Genomic DNA, 21207 nt, shown 5'->3' with positions numbered 1-21207 from the left:
GATGCTCAACATCACTCATTATCAGAGAAATGCAAATCAAAACCACAATGAGGTACCATCTCACCCCGGTCAGAATGGCTGCTATCAAAAAGTCTATAAACAATAAATGCTGGAGAGGGTGCAGAGAAAAGGGAACCCTCTTACACTGTTGGCAGGAAAGCAAACTAGTACAGCCATTATGGAGAACAGTGTTGAGATTCCTCAAACAACTGGAAATAGAACTGCCATACGACCTAGCAATCCCACTGCTGGGCATACACTCCGAGGAAACCAGAATTGAAAGAGACACCTGACCCCAACATTCAACAGCACTGTTTACAAAAGGCAGGACATGGAAGCAACCTAGATGTCCATTGGCAGACGAATGGATAAGAAAGTTGGGGTAGATATACACAACGGAATATTATTCAGCTATTAAAAAGAAAGCATTTGAATCAGTTCTAATGAGGTGGATAAAACTGGAGCCTATTATACAAAGTGAAGTAAATCAGAAAGAAAAACGCCAATACAGTATATTAAAGCATATATATATGGAATTTAGAAAGATGGTAACGATGACCCTATATGTGAGACAGCAAAAGAGACACACATGTATAGAACAGTCTTTTGGACTCTGGGAGAGGGCAAGAGTGGGATGATTTGAGAGACAGCATTGAAACATGTATATTACCATATGTGAAATGGATCACCAGTCCAGGTTCCATGCATGAGACAGGGCACTCAGAGCTGGTGCACTGGGATGACCCAGAGGGATGGGATGGGGATGGAAGAGGGAGGGGGCGTTCAGGATGGGGGACACATGTACACTCGTGGCGGATTCACGTCAGTGTATGGCAAAACCAATACAATATTGTAAAGTAATTAGCCTCCAATTAAAACAAATTAATTAATTTACAAAAAATAAAAATAAAACACAGAGAAGAAATGTTAACTCAGCCCACAGTGTGTCTCAAAGCACATATTTTCCAAACTTTAGTTGAAGGGGGAGAAACTAATAGACATCAGGACTGCAAATTTTCCCACTAGTAGTTATGGAGAAAGTATATGGATTAGATTATATGCTTCAGCTATGCAACTTAGAGGTCCACTACAGTTTCATGGAAAACAAAGAACTTTTTTTTTTCTTGTCTTGGAAAGTAGGCAGGAAAGGCCCGCTTTACTCACATATCAAACCCCACCCCCAGATCCAGGAAATAAGAACAATGGGGACTGGAAATTCTTTTTGGATTGTTTGTTCAGTCTACAACTGGGTACCATGTGATCCGGTGTCTGTGAGGCATCTTATTCAAAGATAATGGGACTAATTTTGTAAATAATAAAGATCTTTAGTATTAAAAGTGTCCTTAAAAGAAACTTATTTACAAAATTAGTCCCATTATCTTTGAATGAGATGCCTCACAGACACTGGATCACATAGTACCCAGTGTAGACTGAACAAACTTAATCCAAAAAAGGATTTAGAAGTTTCTTTAGAGGTGTATGGTGGCTTCCCTCCTAGCTCAGTCAGTAAAGAAACCGCCTGCAATGCGGGAGACCTGGGTTCGATGCCTGGGTCAGGAAAATCCCCTGGAGAAGGAAATGGCAACCCACTCCAGTATTCCTGCCTGGGAAACCCCATGGTCAGAGGAGCCTGGCAGGCTACAGTCCTTGGGGCGTTGAGGAAGGGCAGTCGCAAGAGTCGACACAACTTAGCGACTAAACCATCACCATAGAGATGTATTAATAACGAGGCCTTTCAGTGGAAAAGCAAATAGGAAACCCTCCTACAACATAATCTCTTCTCTCTCTGAAGCTTCTTACAAGCTCCTTACTCATGACAGCTAAAACCTCCTCCTGCTCTTTTTTCTTAATGTTTGTTTTGTATTCTTTTATTTGACTGTACAGGTCTTAGCTGTGGCATGTGGGATCTAACTACCTGACTAGGGATGGAACCCAGGCCCTCTACACTGGGACTGCGGAATCTCAGCCACTGGACCACCACGGAAGTCCGTCCTCCTGCTCTTTCAATCCCCGAGTCCCTCGGAGTTTTGCTTCTACTTTGTTCACTACCTTTTCCGACGTTTTCCCTACGTGGTGTAAAAGTGAGAAGCCATGGGGTGAGGTGTACCTGGGCTCCAGTCACACCAAGGAGACGACTGGAGGCCTTTCGCTATTCTCTTAAAGCATGTGGCATCCCTTAGAATATGCAATCTTTTTTTCCTGAATGTTTCTCTACATTCCCTACTTTGTTATAGTTAAAAGGAGAAAATCTCCTGGGAGAAGTTCTTGTTTAAAATGACCCTTACTTATACCAAGTTTCCTGTAACTTGAACCCTATAACATCATATGTTTGCTAGAGTGTAATAAGGACTATTTGAGTCTATTACATAGCAACTGTCTTTAGGAATCTCCTTGATTTCTACTTTTCATTAGCGAAGAAGAAGGCTGTTATAAGAAAAAAAAAAAAACAACTTTTTGAAAGAGATGGTGAACCAAGGAAGTAAAGAAACTCTCCTTCAATATAGTTTAGAGAAAAGGAAGGACCCCCACAGGAAGGACATTGTTTAGTCTGTTAGAGTTGCCATAACAAAGTACCACAGACTGGTTGACTTAAAACAATAAGAATTTATTTTCTCATAGTCCTGGGGGCTAGCAGTCAGTGTTTCAGCAGGGTTCACTGGCTTGCAGATGGTGCCTTCTCTCTGTGTCCTAACAGGGTCCTTCCTCTTCTCATAAGGACACCAGCCATAATGGATTAGGACCTGTCTATGGACAATCCCATGGACAGAGGAGCCTGGTGGGCTGCAGTCCATGGGGTTGCTGAGGGTTGGACACGACTGAGCGACTTCCCTTTCACTTTTCACTTACATGCATTGGAGAAGGCAATGGCAACCCACTCCAGTGTTCTTGCCTGGAGAATCCCAGGGTCGGGGGAGCCTGGTGGGCTTCCGTCTATGGAGTTGCACAGAGTTGGACATGACTGAAGCGACTTAGCAGCAGCAGCATATGACCTCACTTTGCCTTAATTACCCCTTTAAAGGTCCTATCTCCAAATACAGTCACATTCTGAGTTATTAGGGGTTGGAACTTCAACATTTGAATTATGAAAACTGAAAGTCACTCAGTCATGTCCGACTCTTTGCAACCCCAGGGACTATATAGTCCATAGAATTCTCCAGGCCAGGATACTGGAGTGGGTAGCCTTTCCTTTCTCCAGGGGATCTTCCCAACCCAAGGACTCAAGCCAGGTCTCCCAGAGTGGAGGTGGATTCTTTACCAGTTGAGCTATCAGGGAAGCCCTTTTTGAATTATGAGGGAACACAATTCAGCTCATAACAGGTTTAAATTTTACTGAAATTAGACTTGGATATGACTTTGAAGACTTCAAGGATATTAATAAAAGTTTTATAATTATTGAAAATATGAAACTAAACGAAATCCAAATGACAAATAGAATGACAGACTGTGGAATCTGGAATTGGGTGCAAGTTGCTGAACTTTTGTCCCAATGTGGGGATACCTTCAACCCTGCAAATTCTTGGACATTTTTAATAAGGCAAGATTTTTAGACATCTTGCCATCATAGTTGTTTTTTAAAGTATGTCCTCTCTAAATGAATTGAGATGAAATTTTTGAAATTTCATACCAATTTGAATTTTTTTCAATCTGGCATTTTCTGAATAGTGAATTGTCTCACACAACTGATTCTTTTTCAGCTAACTGAAGTTTATCCTTTAAAGTGGTTTAAAATTTTTAAACTAATTTTCTGTAATAAAGACACTCCTTATATTTTAACTTCAGATCAGATTAGTCACTCAGTCGTGTCCAACTCTTTGCGACCCCATGAATCGCAGCCCGCCAGGCCTCCCTGCCCATCACCAACTCCCGGAGTTCACTCAGACTCACGTCCATCGAGTCAGTGATGCCATCCAGCCATCTCATCCTCTGTCGTCCCCTTCTCCTCCTGCCCCCAATCCCTCCCAGCATCAGTTTCATTAAAAAAAAAAAAAAAATCAACTTTCTGGAGCAACAGTATATCAATTTTGCCTGCTTCCAGCAGATGGCACTAAAGATTGTACAAAGTAATTTTCTTCTGGGGTAGAGCTTTCCAGCTCCTTCATGTCAGAGCAGAGCTGGAAAATAAGAGTATTTTCACTTAATAAGTAAACAAGGGTTTTGCACCCAAAGGAGACTAGCAGTTGGATCACCTAAAGGCCCCTCTGATTCTGATTTGTTGCTTCTACATTCACATGTTGAAGCCGTAGCCACCACCACCCCTCATGTGATTGTATTGGAAATAGGGCCTTTGAAGAGGTGATTAAGGTTAAATGAGGTCAGAAGTTTGGAACCCTGATCTGATAGAACTGGTGCCCTCATAAGAAGAGACACAAGAGAGAGAGCTCTCCCCACAGACATGAGAAAACACAGTGAGAAGGTGGAGCCCTGCAAGCTAGGAAGAGAGCTCTCACTAGAACTCTGATTTCAGACTTCCAGCTGCCAGAGCTGTGAGACAAGAAATTTCTGTTGTTTAAGCCAGTCAGGCTATGGTATTTTGTTATGGCTGCTGCTGCTGCTGCTAAGTTGCTTCAGTCGTGTCCGACTCTGTGTGACCCCATAGACTGCAGCCCACCAGGCTCCCCCGTCCCTGGGATTCTCCAGGCAAGCACACTGGAGTGGGTTGCCATCTCCTTCTCTAATGCATGAAAGTGAAAAGTGAAAGTGAAGTCACTCAGTCGTATCCAACTCTTAGCGACCCCATGGACTGCAGCCCACCAGGCTCCTCCATCCATGGGACTTTCCAAGCAAGAGTGCTGGAGTGGGATGCCATGGCAGCCTGTGCTAATACAGTATTTTTCTAGGACAAACAATATCCAGCCAGAGGAAAAGTAATTGGCAAAATAGAAACATCGTTGAATGGGTGGCAAGATGATCAATGTCAACATCAAGCATAGTAACCCATTAGGAGGCGGTTCACTATCTTTTTTTTTTTTTAACATTGCAAAGGAAACTTTAGAGTCAATGAAAACACAGTACTTTGGATTGACCAAAATGCACAATGCATGCAAAACAAAAGTCATGTAGTTTACTTGTTGACCGTGTGGTTACTGTTCAAAAAGTCCCTGCTTCTAAAGCTATACTTAGTAATCTTCTAAAATTTTAAATAAAGTTCTTAAATTGTAGCAATAAACAAAAAGATAAGATACACTTAAACAATACTGATATTTATCAAAAGATACTTAAGAAATTTCAACTCTCAAATCTGACAGTTATAAAAATCAATATTTTGGCTAAATTATAAGTATGTTTATAATGCAATTATTTGCAACGATATGCAACTGTATAACTCTAATAATGCTAACAACTGCTATAAGATCAGAATGGGTTTTTGAAAAATACTAAAAACATAAAAATATATAACCCCATTAATTACCTATAGAACATGTTCAATTTATACCTAAATTTCAGCATTTACTGTATCACCACAGCTCTAATTTAAAAAAATCACATCTAAGGGTAAGGCAAAACCACCTAAGCATGGCATATTTGTTCATGTCTTAATTTGTTGATGTATCAAACAAATTTCAACTCTGCTAGGCAAAGAACAGAAGATAATCTGCTTTGCAATGAATTCAAAGTTCAATTGCACACAGGCAACATTCTATAGATTAAAAAAAATTACTAACTGAACTATAGGTATTAAATACTGAAAAAAGTTAACAGTTTATTATAATTTATTTTATTTAACAATCTAGGAAGTTCCTAGCTATCAGTAGTTCCAGGGCAATTTCAGGTGTAATTGGGAATTCAAGAATCTCCATGGAATGAAACTTGTAGGTGAAATACATGCATACTTTTTGGTAGCACATGTGAAGAGATTTCTCTAAAATTGACTACATTAGTTTCATTCTCAGCAAATTGACCTGGACCACTCAACATGGCTTTAATTGTTCCTGATGTTAGATCATGTTCTTTTTTTACAATAAATTCATGACCATCGGAAGATACTAATTTGACATACATGGCATCAGGGCCCACACGACCACCATAGGTTTTCTCTTTGCCATCCATTAGATTCTTATGAAATTCTACTTTGCATCCGGAAGAACGTTAGTAGTTGCTTGCCATTCCCACAGTCTGCAGTCACCACACCTGGTCCCCAGATCTACGCCACGGCTCCCCACCTACCCCCAACTGCCTGCCACCAAGGGTTCTGGGGAAGTTGGAGGAATCATTTCTGCTGGGTCACCGGTGGGTCAGTATCTTTAAAAAGTACTACTTGTGTAGAAAGCCACGGATGTGCCAGACCTATTTAAATCTATACTTCAACATGTTATTGTTGTTCAGTTGCTCAGTTGTCTCTGACTCTTTGTGACCCCATGGACTACAGCATGCCAGGCTTCCCTGTTCTTCACCATCTCCCAGAGCTTGCTCAAACTCATGTCCATCGAGTCGGTGATGCCATCCAACCATCTCATCCTCTGTCATCCCCTTCTCCTCTTGCCTTCAGTCTTTCCCAGCATCAGGGTCTTTTCCAATGAGTCAGCTCTTTGCATCAGGTGGCCAAAGTATTAGAGCTTCAGCTTCAGCATCAGTCTTTTCAGTGAATATTCAGGATTGATTTCCTTTAGGATTGACTGGTTTGATCTCCTTGCAGTCCAAAGGACTCTCAAGTGTCTTCTCCAACACTGCAATTCAAAAGCATCAATTCTTCAGCACTCAGCCTTCTTTATGGTCCAACTCTCACATTCATACATGACTACTGGTAAAACCATAGCTTTGACTATATGGATCTTTGTCGGCAAAGTAATGCTTATGTTTTTTAATATGCTGTCTAGGTTTGTCATAGCTTTTCTTCCAAGGAGCAAGCATCTTTTAATTTCATGGCTGCAGTCACCATCTGCAGTGATTTTGGAGCCCTAGAAAATAAAGTGTGTCATGGTTTCCATTGTTTCCCCATCTATTTGACATGAAGTGATGTGGCTAGCTGCTATGATCTTCATTTTTGAATGTTGAGTTTGAAGCTAGCTTTTTCACTGTCTTCTTTCATCCACATGAGTGGGTGGGAATACACAGTAGCTGCTAAAGGGCTCCCTTCGGAGGGCATTCCTTTCCTCAGTGCACTTTGAAATGTAAATGAAAAGATGCCTTTGGAACCTTGCTGCACAAAGAGTGGTTGTGGACCACAAGCATCAGTATCTCCTGGGAGCTGGCCAGAAACTCAGAACCTCAGCGCTTCCCAAGTCTACCAAATCAGAAGTTGCATTTTAACAAGATCTTCAAATGATTCATAGGCACATTGTAGTTTGAGATGCACCACTTTACATCTTATATCAACAGAAAAGAGATGAGTAAGCTTGGTTCTAAAGCTTCAAAGAAACTCACTTTTCTGTTTGGTGGAAATACATTTGTGACCTAAGAGAGTTCACCCTGGATTTGTGAGTATTGAGACTTTTGAAGAAAGGAGCTTTGGGAACCTAACCTGTTCATATGTGAAAGTTCTAAGATTCTAAAAATGGGTTGTGTATCCTTGTTTTCTGGAACAGCGTGTAGAGCATAGATTTCTTAGTAGTTGAGAGGCAAAGCTATGAATATCTGTATATAAAAGAGTGATATTCTAAAGAGTTTTCAAGTTATATAGTAGATGCTCAGTAAATGAGTGTCCGCTCTATTCAATTCCCTTCAGAATACCAGCTTAGAAAGTCTCAGATGGTAGAGACCTGTGGGCTATGTTTATCATATTCTCAGTGGAATATATAAGGTTGTTCAATTGAGCTAATTGCCTCAGGCTGCTATGCGTTTTCACTTCTACCTTCTCGATTTTCTTGCCTCTCCTGTATCTATTCTACCAACTACTGGTGTTGCTGCTGCCATTGTGCCTATATCCACAGCGTTTCCTTCCTCGGCCTCATGATTCATTCTTTCTAACCTGTTGTGGGCTGGGTGAGTGGATAGCCACAGAAATTACCGTATAGCTAAAATAACAGCCACATATTCTAAGTGAGAACTTGAGAGGATTTTCTGTAAGTGCACTTTTGCACATAGGCTATGTGGTAATTATTTGCCTAAAAGTCCCACTTTTTTTTTTTAATCTTTTAGAATCTTAGTTGTCTTAGACACTTCAGACTTAAATGCTAGTTAAATGACATCAACATAGGTGATCAAATGATATGAACAACAGTGAAATTATTTGTTCCTATCATAATATGAGTCTTGGAACTCAACTTAGGATGCCCTAATAAAAAGAAGAAATGAAGATACACAGGGAACATGAAAAAAAATAAAAGTAAGTTTTAAGAAAAAGAAAAATCAAAGAAATCCATATATAAGAAAGTCAGTAGTGATATATGTAAAAGATATATATGTATACATATACATATGGGGACAGGTTACATCCTATTAATCTTTGTATCCCCAATACCTGGCCTATTAAAAATGCAATAAATCTGTAAACAGATCAGAATAAGGAGAAGAAAAAAGAAAACTGTGTCTTCATATTGGTAGAGGGACTCCTAATAGGGAATGCTACTAAAAGAGGAAGGGTGTTCTACAAAGGTCAAATGTGATTTAAAAACCAGAGGCGGTAAAAAAAAGTGTGGAAGATGGAAGCCAGAGACAACAGAGAAGGAACTGGATCAGCATTTTTTTATGTATATAAAAATAGATGTTCAGTTGTTCAAGGCTCCCACAACTTCTGTTACAGAGCATGAGTCCCAAATTGGGGGTGACAAATAGTGGCACGTGTCAGAATTTGACATTCAGCAAAAATGTCCCTCCTGCACCTGTGGCAGAGCTCACTTTCAATAACAGCATTTTTCCCTTTTGGACACAGACCTGGTCTCAGTATTGCCCATCAAAACAAGCAGGATTGACACTCCCATACTGGGGACTCTGGTACTGTAGTCACACACCTACAAAATACCACTTTCAATGATTGGTAAAAAATTGGAGAAATGTGCTGAAGAAAAGAACTATTATCCCCCAATGTAAAAAAAGAATGGACCAATTCAGCTTCATTTTGCTATTCAAAGCAGTGGTTCTCAAATTTTCCTGTACATCAGAATTACCAGGAGAGCTTGCTCTTGGCTCCCATCTCCAGAGTTCAGTAGGTCTGGGGTGGGACCTGAGAATTTGCATTTCAAACACTTTAAGATTCACTATTCAAAAGAATACTGGAACAAATTCTAAATATGTAAAACTGAAAATCTTTTGACAAGCAAAATAGTACGTTGTAATTAGCATAGCTTTATGAAGAAAAATGTAAATTAACCAACTATAGCTTGTAGTGAATAGAGCAAAGATTTTGATGCTAAATAGACTCTGGTTTAAGCTCTGGTTCTGCTATTTACAGATTCATGATTTTTACCAAGATTACTTAAACTTTATATAAGCCTTAGTTTCCTCTGGTAAAATGGGGATAGGAAAAATATCCCATAGAGTTACTGTGAGGACTAAACGGGGGAAATATATCTAAAGAGACTAGCACAGTGCCTGGTACCTAGTAAGCATTCATTCCATCCTTCATCCTTTTCCTCTTCTTGGCTGATAGCAGTCGTGGGTCTTGAAGCAGTAGAGTGAAATAATATATTTTCATAAAGACTGTAGAATCTGTCATGCAAAAAGACTCATAAAAATGCTAGAAAATATTACGATGAATTAGTGGACAAGTGTAAGCAGCTTAGGTGATAAAGATTGCAGGGAGGTCCAGTGGTTAAGACTCTGTGCTCCCAAAGCAGGGGGCATGGGTTTGATTCCTAGTCGGGGAACTGAGTGAGATTCCCCATGGCTGGCCAAAAGAAGAAAAAAAAGATTGTGGGGGAGAAGTGTTAAAACAGCATTCTAATCCTCCTCTTAGAAGAGTCTCCCCTAAAGAGACAAAGTTCAACTTCATCCCCTACACCTGTGATTAAAATGGGCTTCTTACACCCCAGAGGATACATTCCAGGGGCAGAAAGCCAACTGCCTAATTATTCCCTTAAGTGGCTTTTTTTTTTTTCTGAGCCACTTTTCAAAGGACTCCTAGGAAGTGTTGAAAACTGTTATTGTACAATCTTCTTGATGAAGCAAGGTGTGACCTTTTGCTCACACAGAGGCTTAGGTTTTTGTGGAAAAGCTGCCAATGCTGTGGAAAAGCACTTGCTCATTTTGTGTAGATGAAATATAATGTATTGTTGAAAATCCTAAAACTCAGAAGTACAAACTATTACAAACAACTGTTAATTGTATATTTGATGATATACATTATTTTTAATGATTTTAGGTATAACAGTATTGTGATTATGTTATGCATTTAAAGATACGTGTTTAATGCTTACCTATAAAATAGTACATCTGAGATTTGTTTCAAAATAATCTCAGGAGAGTAGAGGTTGGTGCCAGTATAGATGAAACAAGATTATCCCGAATTGACAAATGTTGACTAGTTGATGGGTATATGATAGCCCATTATACTATTTTCTCTTACATTGTATTTCATTATCTACCTAAAATGTTAAAAATTCAAGTAGTTTTTATCAATATGATACTGTTTTCTAGGACAGGATTGTCTTATATGTGTAATTTTCTCTAAAGATTCTGAAAATTTACATTTAACAAAATCATAGGTTTTAAACCTAAGAATCTGACAATGTATCTTCCACATGCAGGAACGAGTATATTTTAGCATTTGGTACTGTTTGGGTCCTTTATTAGTGTAAATGTATAAAATGGAAAGGAAAAATTTGCCAGAATTGTGGAAATGAGAATAAATTTCAAAAATAAAAACTACAAATCCAACTACTGAAACCCTATTTGTAATTCATCTGGTGCATTAAAGCACCAAGTATCATTAATTCATGGCAACAATTAAAAGGGGAACTTTGCATTATTCCAGGCCTACAACTCACTTTATGGTCGGCATAATCATTCAGTAATTAGAAATATCATCTTGCTGGATTCCATTCCGAATTCGATGTTTTTGAACACTTTCATTTCTAACACAGAGTAACTGTGGCCAGAATAAGATGGCAAAACGACTTGGGTGATGTAGTCCAGGGCTTGCTTGCCAGTTAGCACGCTGGGACATGCCAGAGATTCAGAGATTTCCCTCACGAAGATACACGAAGCTGAGTTCTTGTTTTGGGTGCTACAGCTTCTCTTCTGAATACCAACAGGATGAGCCAACTCTTGGCAAAAATCTTGAGGAGGTTAAGTTTCTCTTTCAGTTTCTCTTACTCCATCTTCCCCTTTGCTCTTCCCGGTATGTAAGTCAGTGAGAAAAGTTCTCCGTTCTGACTGAGATTCTGTGTTTATCATAGACAAATGTTTCTTTTTCCTTTGCCTTGGATTATAAATGCCGAAGGACTGGGAGCTTGAATGCCTATTTCCTTTAGAATTTAATATTAAGGGGGAGAAACACCTCAAGATTAGAAAAACAAAGACAAACCCCGGGTTCCTCTTCGGAGGAAGGGTGAGTGGGGTCAGTCCGGCCAGACGTAGCCCTGGGCTCCGGATGTCACCCCGCACGCAGCGCTCGAACTCCCTCCCCACCGCCGTCCCGCGCGGGAGCCGCCCCCGCGCGCCTTCGATCCAGGTCCACCACTCTCGCCCGGGGAGGCCGCCTCCCCGAGCCCCGCCTCCGGCCTGGGTGCGCCAGGATCCGCCTGCAGGGGGCGCTGCGGCGAGCGCAGCCCGTGCCTGCGGGGAGCGACCCGGGGTGGGAGTCCCGCGGTTCCGGGCTTGGGGCGGCGGCAGGGCAGGGGCCGGGCGGGGTCCCGGTGCCCGCGGCGGCCCAGCTGGGCTGCGGGGTGGAGCGCGAGCATTCCAGCCGCGGTCCCGGGTGACTCCCTCGGTGACGCCGGCCGCGTTCTTTCCTCTTCCTCTCGCCTCTCCGGCCCCGCCTTCTCTTTTCCTCCGCCCACCCCACCGAAGCCGAGCTACCGCCGCCGCCGCCGCCAGCAGCGCCGTCATGTCGGCCCCCGCCGGGTCCCCTCATCCGGCCGCCAGCGCTCGCATACCGCCCAAGCTTGGCGGAGCCGCCGCCTCAGGAGCCGCCGCGCCGGCAGGCCCGGGCCCGGGGCCGCACCAGCAGAACGGTGAGGAGGGCGGCCCGGGCGGAGCGCGGGGCCTAGTGCCGGCGGGGCAGCCTGCGCGGCGCGATCGGGCGGGGAGGTAGGGCGGGCGGTGGGAGTTGGGGGCTGCCGGGCTGGGGGCGGGGGGCGCACGGCGAGAGCCTGACTGGGGACGGGGCGAGGGGGGACGGACGCCCCGGCGCGGGGCCGACCCGGGGCATCGGGGACTCGGGCTGCTTCTGGAGTGTGGCCCCGGGCCCTAAACCTCCGGGGCGAGTTGGGGCGTAGAAAAGGGGCAGCCCAGAGCCCACGTGAATCCCGGTTATCCCGCCCCGGGTGCGGGCGAGATGCCCCGAGCGACCCCTGTCGCGGAGAGACCCGGGGCCGCAGAGTGCGTGGTCCGGGGAAGGCTGCTTGTAGCCATGGAGCTGGGGAGGGTTGTGCCCTTCCTGTCTCGGGGAAAATTGCTCTGATTTTTGAGGCCCGGCGAGCACGCTGCCTGGAAGGAAACTTAAGTTAGAGCTCAAGTTTGTAGACAAAGGGTGTAAATAGGCAACACAAGTGTAACTGTAACCCTGACCCAGTTCGGCCTCGAGATCTGTCATTGCTGCTGCGGCTGCTACTCGAGCGTCTGGAGCTGGCTGGTCGTGTTTGAAAAGGAGCCGGTGTCAAATGGATTTAAACGAATACTTTTAGATCTGGGTGTTCCCCCCCGCCCCCCAGCTTCACTTTCAGAAACACAAAACGTGCCAGAGTTGGCCCCGTTTGAGGGAAGGCCTTCATACCGGCAGCAGGCAATGCAACGTGAAGGCCGCTTTCACACTAAGGTCGTGGGCTTTGGGGATGTAACAAGTCTCCGCTGAAAAATGATGCTTGCAGGATATCCATTCCCTCAGTTAGTGGATGGGGCCCGGGGAGAGGGGCCCTCTCTGTATAAACGATAATGTTTCAGATGAGAACTCTCGAAACTAATTGAATACTTTAGAAGAGTATGTCTGGTTCTCTGTTTGTATAAGAGAACAAAGTCTGGTGGTGCTCTTCAAATGATTGTTGGACTGACCTATTTTACCCAGTCTGCTAGTGAAAACTTACTGGACTTTATAAATCAGTTCAGCGAACATTTAATTTTTACAGCTGATGCTGTTCATGCTCGCAGTTTATCATTTATCCTGAGAACCAGAAGTTGAATTTTTTTTTTGTAAGTCAGACGTGATGGCTTAGTCTTCATAATCCTTTGGATCAGCCATAATTGTCAGTGTTACATGCACTACTTTCTCTGGTCATTGTTTACTGTATGGGTTTTGAATGTGAACAGTGTAGTACGTTTTGTTCTTCTGCCCTGAACCAACATGAAGATATTATTTGTGAGCAGTTTTCGTTCTTGTAAACTTAAACATAAATTCTTGTTTTTGTTTAGTTTTTGAAATAGCTTTGTGTGTGGAAGAACTGAAAGAAGAGATCCCCAGTCTTTTAGAATATTGTAAATCCATGTTTAATAGTGACCCGAGGATTGTGTCTTTTCTTGATTTCCTGAGTATGCATTATTGTCGTAGTGTACAATTTTTAAGGTGGCAGATATTTGCCTTAGTCTTAAAATTTTGTGAATACTCAAAAGAGTGGCAGGATATCAGTTGTAATCAAGATGTTAAATATGTAAAAGATCAGTTAATATATTTAGAAGCCAGATGTAGATATCTGATGCTTGATTTCTGCTGTTGGTAATCATTGCTTTCCTTTGATATAATTCATTTCAGCATTTGTTGCATGCTTGCAGTTGGGGACTTGAGATTAGCCTAAAAGATAAAACAAAATCCCTGCCTTTCTCCTAAATTGACATGTATTTTGGTGACATTCAAGTTGGTTATGACTTTGAGGGATTTGACAGATACAGGTAGGAGGGGAGGGAGGGCTGTTGCAGGAGCATGAACCAAAGTTGAAAAATTTAGGAACCAAGAGGCAAAAAGTGTGCTAGGTGAGAGGGAAAACCCAAGCGATTAAAGCTGAAGAGGATACTTAAAAGGGGCCAGATTACAGAAAGGTCTTGAGTGTTAAGGAATTTGGAAATGAAGATAAAGGACTAGAGTTAATTTTTGTTTGTTTTTGTGAAAATAAGTGGCTTAAGTAGATAAATAACAAGATCAAATCTGTTTTTGTTTTGCTTGTTCATCTCAGAGAAAAGTAACTTTTGTTTTTGGAATCCGAAGATAATGGTTAAGCAATCGTTTGGGTTTGTGATTGATTCTTCAGTCCTGTATAAACTAGTTTGCCTTTTTATATCTCTGTGGAATTCCAGACATGGTGAAAAAGAAATAGATCAGAAGTATGAGTTTGAAACATCACAGAAGACAGAGTTGTAAAATTGGATTGGTACCTAGCAATCACTTACTTTAGTGTTTATCAAACATTTTTAAAAACAGATTTCTTTTCCAAGAGGAGTTTGTAGAGCCCTGCTACAGACATCCGAAAAAAGCAGAGCTGTTGTGGTTAAAATTGAGGTGGAGGTCCAGGTGTTTTTGGAGTACAGTCTGTAAGACACCTAGTTCGATTCTCTAATTAAACAGATGAAATCAAGATCCAGAAAGGTTTGGGTGGGTGTTATTCACCAGTGCCTATATAAACTTCTTGAGGGTAGCTGCCTGTCTCCTTTCATTGCTATATTATTCAGTATTTTCGAGGCCTAGAACAAGTTATAGTTTCATTTGTTAAATGAAGTCTAATACAGTCTTTCTAGTTTTAAGTCCAGATCTCTTTCTATTAACAGACTCTAAGAAGTCTCTTACTAGACACTTTGACTTTCGAAAGGGTTAGGAGGCAGAAGCCCAGACTTCATTAATATTTTTCCTTGTTTTCTGTGTTTAACTGTTAACATACTTTTCCCCATTTATTCCTCCCTCCACCCCACATACACTTATTTGAAGATACAGTTTGATTTCTTTGAGTTTGTGACATATTTCTTTTTGAACTTCCTTCCTTGGAGTTACATTTCTGTACTTCAGTTTTTCACTGAGCAGCATATGGGCAGTTTAGAATCATTGTATTTTCATAGAAAGTATTAGTTGAATATTTTTCAGCTTACACTTTGCCTTTTGAGAGTCCTTCCAAAACAGAGTCCTCAAACAAAGAAAGACTGAGTGAATAATATCCTGGTAATTGCAGCATAACTCCGTTGTTGTTGTTTAGTTGCTAAGTCATGTCTAAATTCTTTTTTGGGTCTGTGGACTGTAGCCTGCCAAGCTCCTCCATCCATGGGATTCTGAAGGCAAGAATACTGGAGTGGGTTGCCATTTCCTTCTCCAGGGACTCTTCCCAACCCAGGGATCGCACCCACATCTCCTGCATTGGCAGGCGGATTCTTTACCTTGAGCCACCAGGGAACCTGGCATAACTCCATAATTTCTCCCCGTTGACTTAAATTGAAAGAGGTATTTTATAAGTGGTTTTTTTTTTCGTTTGTTTGTTTTGGTGGGGGTCACTCAGATTTATCAATAAAACTGCTTTCTGATTCTTTTAGGAAGCAAATGGTGCTCGTTTTCAAATGAAAATGTGTTTTCTTCCTACCTTGTGCCTTTCCCAAGAATGATACTATCGGCAGTTTTGTCATTTCATTGTCCATAATGCAAGAAAGATGAGATAGTAATGGGAATTATCAGACTTCATTTACTTGATTATTAGACTTCTTTACATAAACTGGAGAAGGTGATGGCACCCTACTCCAGTACTCTTGCCTAGAGAATCCCATGGACAGAGGAGCCTGGTGGGCTACAGTCCGCGCAGTCAGACATGATGGAGCGACTTTACTTTCACTTTTCACTTTCATGCATTGGAGAAGGAAATGGCAACCCACTCCAGTGTTCTTGCCTGGAGAATCCCAGGGACAGAGGAGCCTGGTGGGCTGCCGTCTATGGGGTCGCACAGAGTCGGACACGACTGAAGCGACTTAGCAGCAGCAGCATTACATAAACATACCTTTCACTCAGGAATACTGTTTGGTGGATTATAGGAAACTCTTCAACTTTGAGAGCACATGCAAAATTTAAAATGATACAAGTGTACATACAGATACTAGTGTATCTGAAGTGAGTTCTTTTTGATCAGAGCAGTGTCTTTGTCTCAAGTTTCTAGTCTTCCTTTATAGCCAACCAGAAGCATCTGGTCCTCTCATGAAGACAGTGCCATGCTATAATAGAACTTTCTGCATACATAATTTCCTCCTAAACTGATTAATAGATGTTTCAAGGATCTTCTAAAATACATACACAAGTGTCTGGTATCTGGATTGTTTTTACTTTTTTGTTGTTGTGTTGCTGTAGTTACTTTCATTGTATTTTCATTCCCACCCCACACCTCCCCCTCAATTTCTGAGATAATATGTGTAATAATTTTTGTGGATCATGTTCATTGCCACTGATCCCGGTATTTCAGCTAACTTCCATCTTTTTGATTCGTCTGTAAACCCTGAAGTATTAGATGCTAAAGACGTTGAAATAGAAGGGATTTTGAGCCAATCTTCAATGGACTTTCCTAGAAATGAGAGCATCTTCAGAGTTAACACTGTGTGTTAGAGCAGATCTTGTTATATTCAGCCCTGGGGAAGCCACTATTATTTCCAGTAGGTTAAGCATACTCAGACTTGCCAGAAAATGTAGGCTAGTGAAAAAGGTGTAGGCTCTGTTACAGCCCAGGGTTTTGTGGAGAAAATTACTTAACATCTCTGAGCTTCAGGGAATAATAATACCTTCCTCTTAGGGTTGTTGAGAAGATTACATTAAATGAGGTGCTGTTTTTTAAAGTACCTGGTGTTTAGTAAAATGAGATGCTTTGCAATTGAGGGGTTCCTTCATTTCATTTCCTTCAAAACACCAGGATATAAATTCTTCAGGCAGCAGAGACCATGTGAGTTTTCCTCATCGTATTTCCAGCAGCAGTATGCGATGGGCACTCAATGGAGTACGTGAACTTGGCTACTAACTTTCTTACACTGTCCAGCCCTCCCTGCAAAGAATCTGCTTTTGGAAGTTTTCCACCGATAGGCCACTACTTCAGCTAGCTGCTTTATGGGAAGAGGGGTTTTAAGTTTTATATGACTGCGTGCTGAAAGCTGCCAGGAAAAGGAATTGAGGAAAAGGGAGATGAAATAGGGAGGCAAGAGGGAGTAGTAAAATGCCTTGCCTAGACCATAGCCAAGTCCTAACTCACTGTTTTTCCTAGTGTTTCTGATAAATAGGTATTGTGAAATGGGTTTGGAACCTTCACTGACTCTCATCTTCACTGCTTCCAAACTGTGTGAAATGGTATGAATTAATAACCTTTCACGTCCTTGTTTGTTTGTAAAGTGAGGGTAGTGATACTTACAGGATTTTGTGAGAATTATATAAGATCATGGATAGAAAAGCAGAGAACCTTGCAGGTAGCAGGTTTTCAGCCAGGATTGGTTTTCTTTTGGCGCCTTCACTCTTAGCAGTCATTGTGATGGCATCCAAGAGGACACCTGAGGGAGTGGCAGGAGTAGTCTGCACTAGGTGCAGTGAGAGCTCATCTGAATGGCTCCAGACGCTGTCTGCCAGCCGTGACTGCTGTTAGCCTTCCATCAGGAAGAATAATCCAGGGTAATCAGATGTGATCCACACTCCCCATTTTTTAAATCACTAGGGTTTTAATTGCAGACTTTTTAGAGGTGTATGTGTCTGTATACATTTTATGCTCATTAAAAATGTATTTTAGCAATATTATTGATACTTTATATTCAAAATATTTAGTAATTAGTACTTAACATACTGACCACCCAGCCTTGACACTGGAGCAGAATTGTGTCAGACTGTAATGTGCCCGGCATTACTCCTTTAGTTGCTGGATCGTCAGTGGGTCTGGGGCAAGGGACCAGCATGGTGGGATGTAACAGGGAAGCAGGGTCAGGACTGTGACTGTTCACCAGCTGGCTCAGCAATGTTTTAATAAAGATGATTGTTAAAGTACATACAGGCTGAGTATTGAATTATTTCTTGGTAGTTCAGTGATGAATGAAATAAATTTTTAGTAATTAATTATTTTTCCAAATTAGTATGAATTGTATTTCAGTAGGACAGAGGAGCTTGTAGTTTGCTGACCTTGATGTTCTTTTGAAGATAATGAAAACTTTTTAATCTGCCTTTTTAAAAAAGTTGAAATTCTGAAATTCCTGGCAGTCCCATGGTTAGTACTGTGCACTTCCTCTGCAGGGGACGCAGGTTCCATCCCTGGTTGGGAAACTAAGATCCTGCATGTTGTGTGGCATGACCAAAAAATAAGAATAAATTTTTTAAAAATGTTAAAATTTTTTAAATTTCAGGAATTTGATTCAGGAATTCAGTTTTTTCCTGAATTAATTCAGTCTTTTCAATTCAGGAAAAGATTAATGAAGCAAACATTTTTATATTCAAAATGTTGCTTCTCTATGGAATGAGGGGAATGAGGAAACATTTAAGAGCCTATGATTTTTTTGGTATAGTGACTAGATGTTCCATAAAATACTTGCTGTGTAAATTTTGATTTTCATATCGAGTTTGCATAAAGCAGGAATAGAATCAGTTTTCCTTTGGTGAGAATCTGATCTCAGGAAGGAAATTATGTCACTGAGGCAGATCTATCCTTTGGGTAGATTTTTTGATAATTTTCTCTCAATAAGGATAGCAAGGGTGCTTATAGAAAATCAGAGGCTGTATCTCGCTTGTGTATGATAATATCGTCAGGCTGACCATCTAAAACCTTTGCAGCTGTGATTAGAGCTATGGAGATTATCTTGGATCTGGGTGGGCCTGATACACTTGCAACCATCCTTATTGGAAACTGGAGGAGTCAGCCTACAGAGAAAGTAGTAACAAGACCACAGGAGCAGAGGTTAGAATGATGTACTTTGAAGATGGAGGGAAGGGGCCACAAGCCAAGGAATGCAGGTGACCATTAGAAGCTGAACAAGGTAAGGAAATGGATTCTTTCCTCAGGCTTCAGAAAGAACCAGCTTTGCCCATGACACCTTGACATTAGCTCAGTGAAACTGATTTTGGACTTCTGACTTCCAAACTGTAAAGTAATAAATTTGTACTATTTTAAGCCACTAAATTTGTAGTAATTTATTACACTGTACTAGGAAACTCATACATCTAATGAGAAGGAAAAAAAGCGGCAATGTCAAAACACTTTAGATGCAGTGAAATGCAGTCGATTTTTACTTTCGTTTTGTTTCGAGTGTTCTTATACTTGAACTGCTAAAGAATAAAAAGTGTAGAATGGCAGAGAAAAAATATTCAGACTTGTAATTTGTTCTGGTAGTAGAGTATAAGTATTAAGTTTTGAATTCTTTTTCTTTATATATCATGCACATGCATGCATACTGTCGCTCAGTCTGTCTGACTCTTTGGGACCTCATGGGCCATAGCCCACCAGCCTCCTCTGTCCTTGAGATTTCCCAGGCAAGAATACTAGAGTGGGTTGCCATTTCCTTCTCCAGGGGACCAACAGGGAAGCCCTTAAATATCATGTAGTTGTGGATAATTGTGATGAGATAAATGCCTGATACAGAAATATTGATGATTATTTACTGGGCTTATTTTTTTTTCTTCAAAACACAGCAATGGAATCCATGAGCCAGTCACTATCCTAAGCCTTAAGGATATGATAAAGCGGAGAGCAAAGTAGGCCCAGGTTTTTGACTCACAGAGTGTACACTTAGTAACAGTCCCACGTGGAAAGCACTGTCGCAGAGGTCCAATATACTGCAATACAACATCAAGCGGGCAGCGACCTGTAGAATTACAGAATGTTTTCTAGAGGAAGAGCTGAGAGCTGAAGGATGAGTAAGAGTTGGTCAGGTGAAGTGGGTAGAAGGGAACCTCGAAGGCTCCGTAGAAGGAGGAGCCCGTGTGAACAGGCAGAAGTGAACAAGCATGACTTGAGAACTCTCTGTGCTAAGAGAGGGTGTGTGTGGAATAGAGATTTTCAGCCTTTTCACTCATGGCTACTTTAGTGCTAAAGTGTTTGGTGACATACTTGAAGGAGTTAAACTTAGAACACATGTATTTTAAAACAGCAGGTTCCAGGGAAAATATATTAACATAATCCCCTTCAGAGGTCTTTATAAAGCAACTTAATATTCTGCCCTAGTCAACCTCTTTGCTGGCCTTTTGACACAAAGCTGTAGCATGCAGCCTTACCTGATGTTGTGCTGTGGCTCCTTTGCTTTTCTTGCGGCAAGTTACACTTCTTTACCAGCTCAGCATTCTGTGTCACTTCATAATAACACTAGGCATTTCTAGTTGGAGCAGAGCTTTTGATACATTTTATTGATCCAAGTTGGGCAAACTCAGGTGAGGACTTGCAGTATATTAAGGTATGCCTTTAGGAAATCATTGTGAAAAGGAGGAGTAGTGAGCTGTGAGTGGCAGAGGTTTCCCCAGTGGCTCAGTGGTAAACAATCTGCTTGCCGATGCAGGAGACACGGGTTCAATCCCTGGTTGGGGAAGGAAATGGCAACCCCCTCCAGTATTCTTACCTGGGAAATCCCCAAAACAGAGGAGCCTGGCATGCTGTAGACCATGGGGTCACAGAGTCGGACATAACTTGGCAACTGAGCACAAGCACACACACAGCAGGGCAGGGGTCAGATCATAAAAAGTCTTTGCATTGGTTTTATCTTTGCTCCTGAAACAAATAACCACAAACTGGTGGCTTAAAACAACATGAATTCATCTTCTGTAGGTTAGAAGTCTAACTGGGCTAAAATCCAGGTGTCATTAGGGCTGCATTCACTTCCAGAGGCTCTAGGAGAGAACCCATTTCTTTTCCTTTTCCAGCTTCCAGAGGCTGTGCACATTCCTTGGCTCTTGGCCACTCTTTCCATCTTCAGAGCCAGCAACATTGCCTTTCTCAGAGGAGTCTTCTGTGATCACATCTCCTTCTGACTCTCTTCTGCCTCCCTTTTCCACTTATAAGGACTCTCATGATTATGTGGCGCTTACCTGGATTATATATTCCCTCTTTGAAAGTCCACTGACTTAACAGCCCTAATGCTATCTGTAATGTTACCACCCATGTAACCTAGCATTTTCACTGGTTCTAGGGATTAGGACACGAATGTGGGGTGAGGGAGGGATTATCCTGTCTCCCGCTATCTTACAGGCCATATTAGAGAATTTGAATTTATTCTTGA

At 41.7% G+C, this 21207-nt stretch overlaps 1 protein-coding gene and 1 pseudogene across 3 annotated transcripts in view; one reads left to right on the top strand and one right to left on the bottom strand.

The window, feature by feature from the left end:
- Positions 1–5720: 5720 nt before the first annotated feature.
- LOC113894695 lies at positions 5721–6363 on the bottom strand (annotated as a pseudogene).
- A 4653-nt stretch (positions 6364–11016) lies between these two features.
- SEC24B (SEC24 homolog B, COPII coat complex component) overlaps positions 11017–21207 on the top strand; it is an 81261-nt gene continuing 71070 nt past the window's right edge. For 2 of the 3 annotated variants that reach the window (XM_027543854.1, XM_027543853.1), the window contains exon 1: positions 11294–12050. In XM_027543854.1, the coding sequence (XP_027399655.1) occupies positions 11309–12050 (742 nt within the window). In that variant the 5' untranslated portion in view covers positions 11294–11308. Of the gene's footprint in view, positions 12051–21207 lie in introns of all 3 variants that reach the window. The other variant, XM_027543855.1, reaches the window with a different exon arrangement.

The sequence above is a fragment of the Bos indicus x Bos taurus genome, chromosome 6 (genome assembly GCF_003369695.1).
Source record: "Bos indicus x Bos taurus breed Angus x Brahman F1 hybrid chromosome 6, Bos_hybrid_MaternalHap_v2.0, whole genome shotgun sequence".
Lineage (NCBI taxonomy): Eukaryota > Metazoa > Chordata > Mammalia > Artiodactyla > Bovidae > Bos > Bos indicus x Bos taurus.
This window is presented reverse-complemented; position numbering and strand designations above follow the sequence as displayed.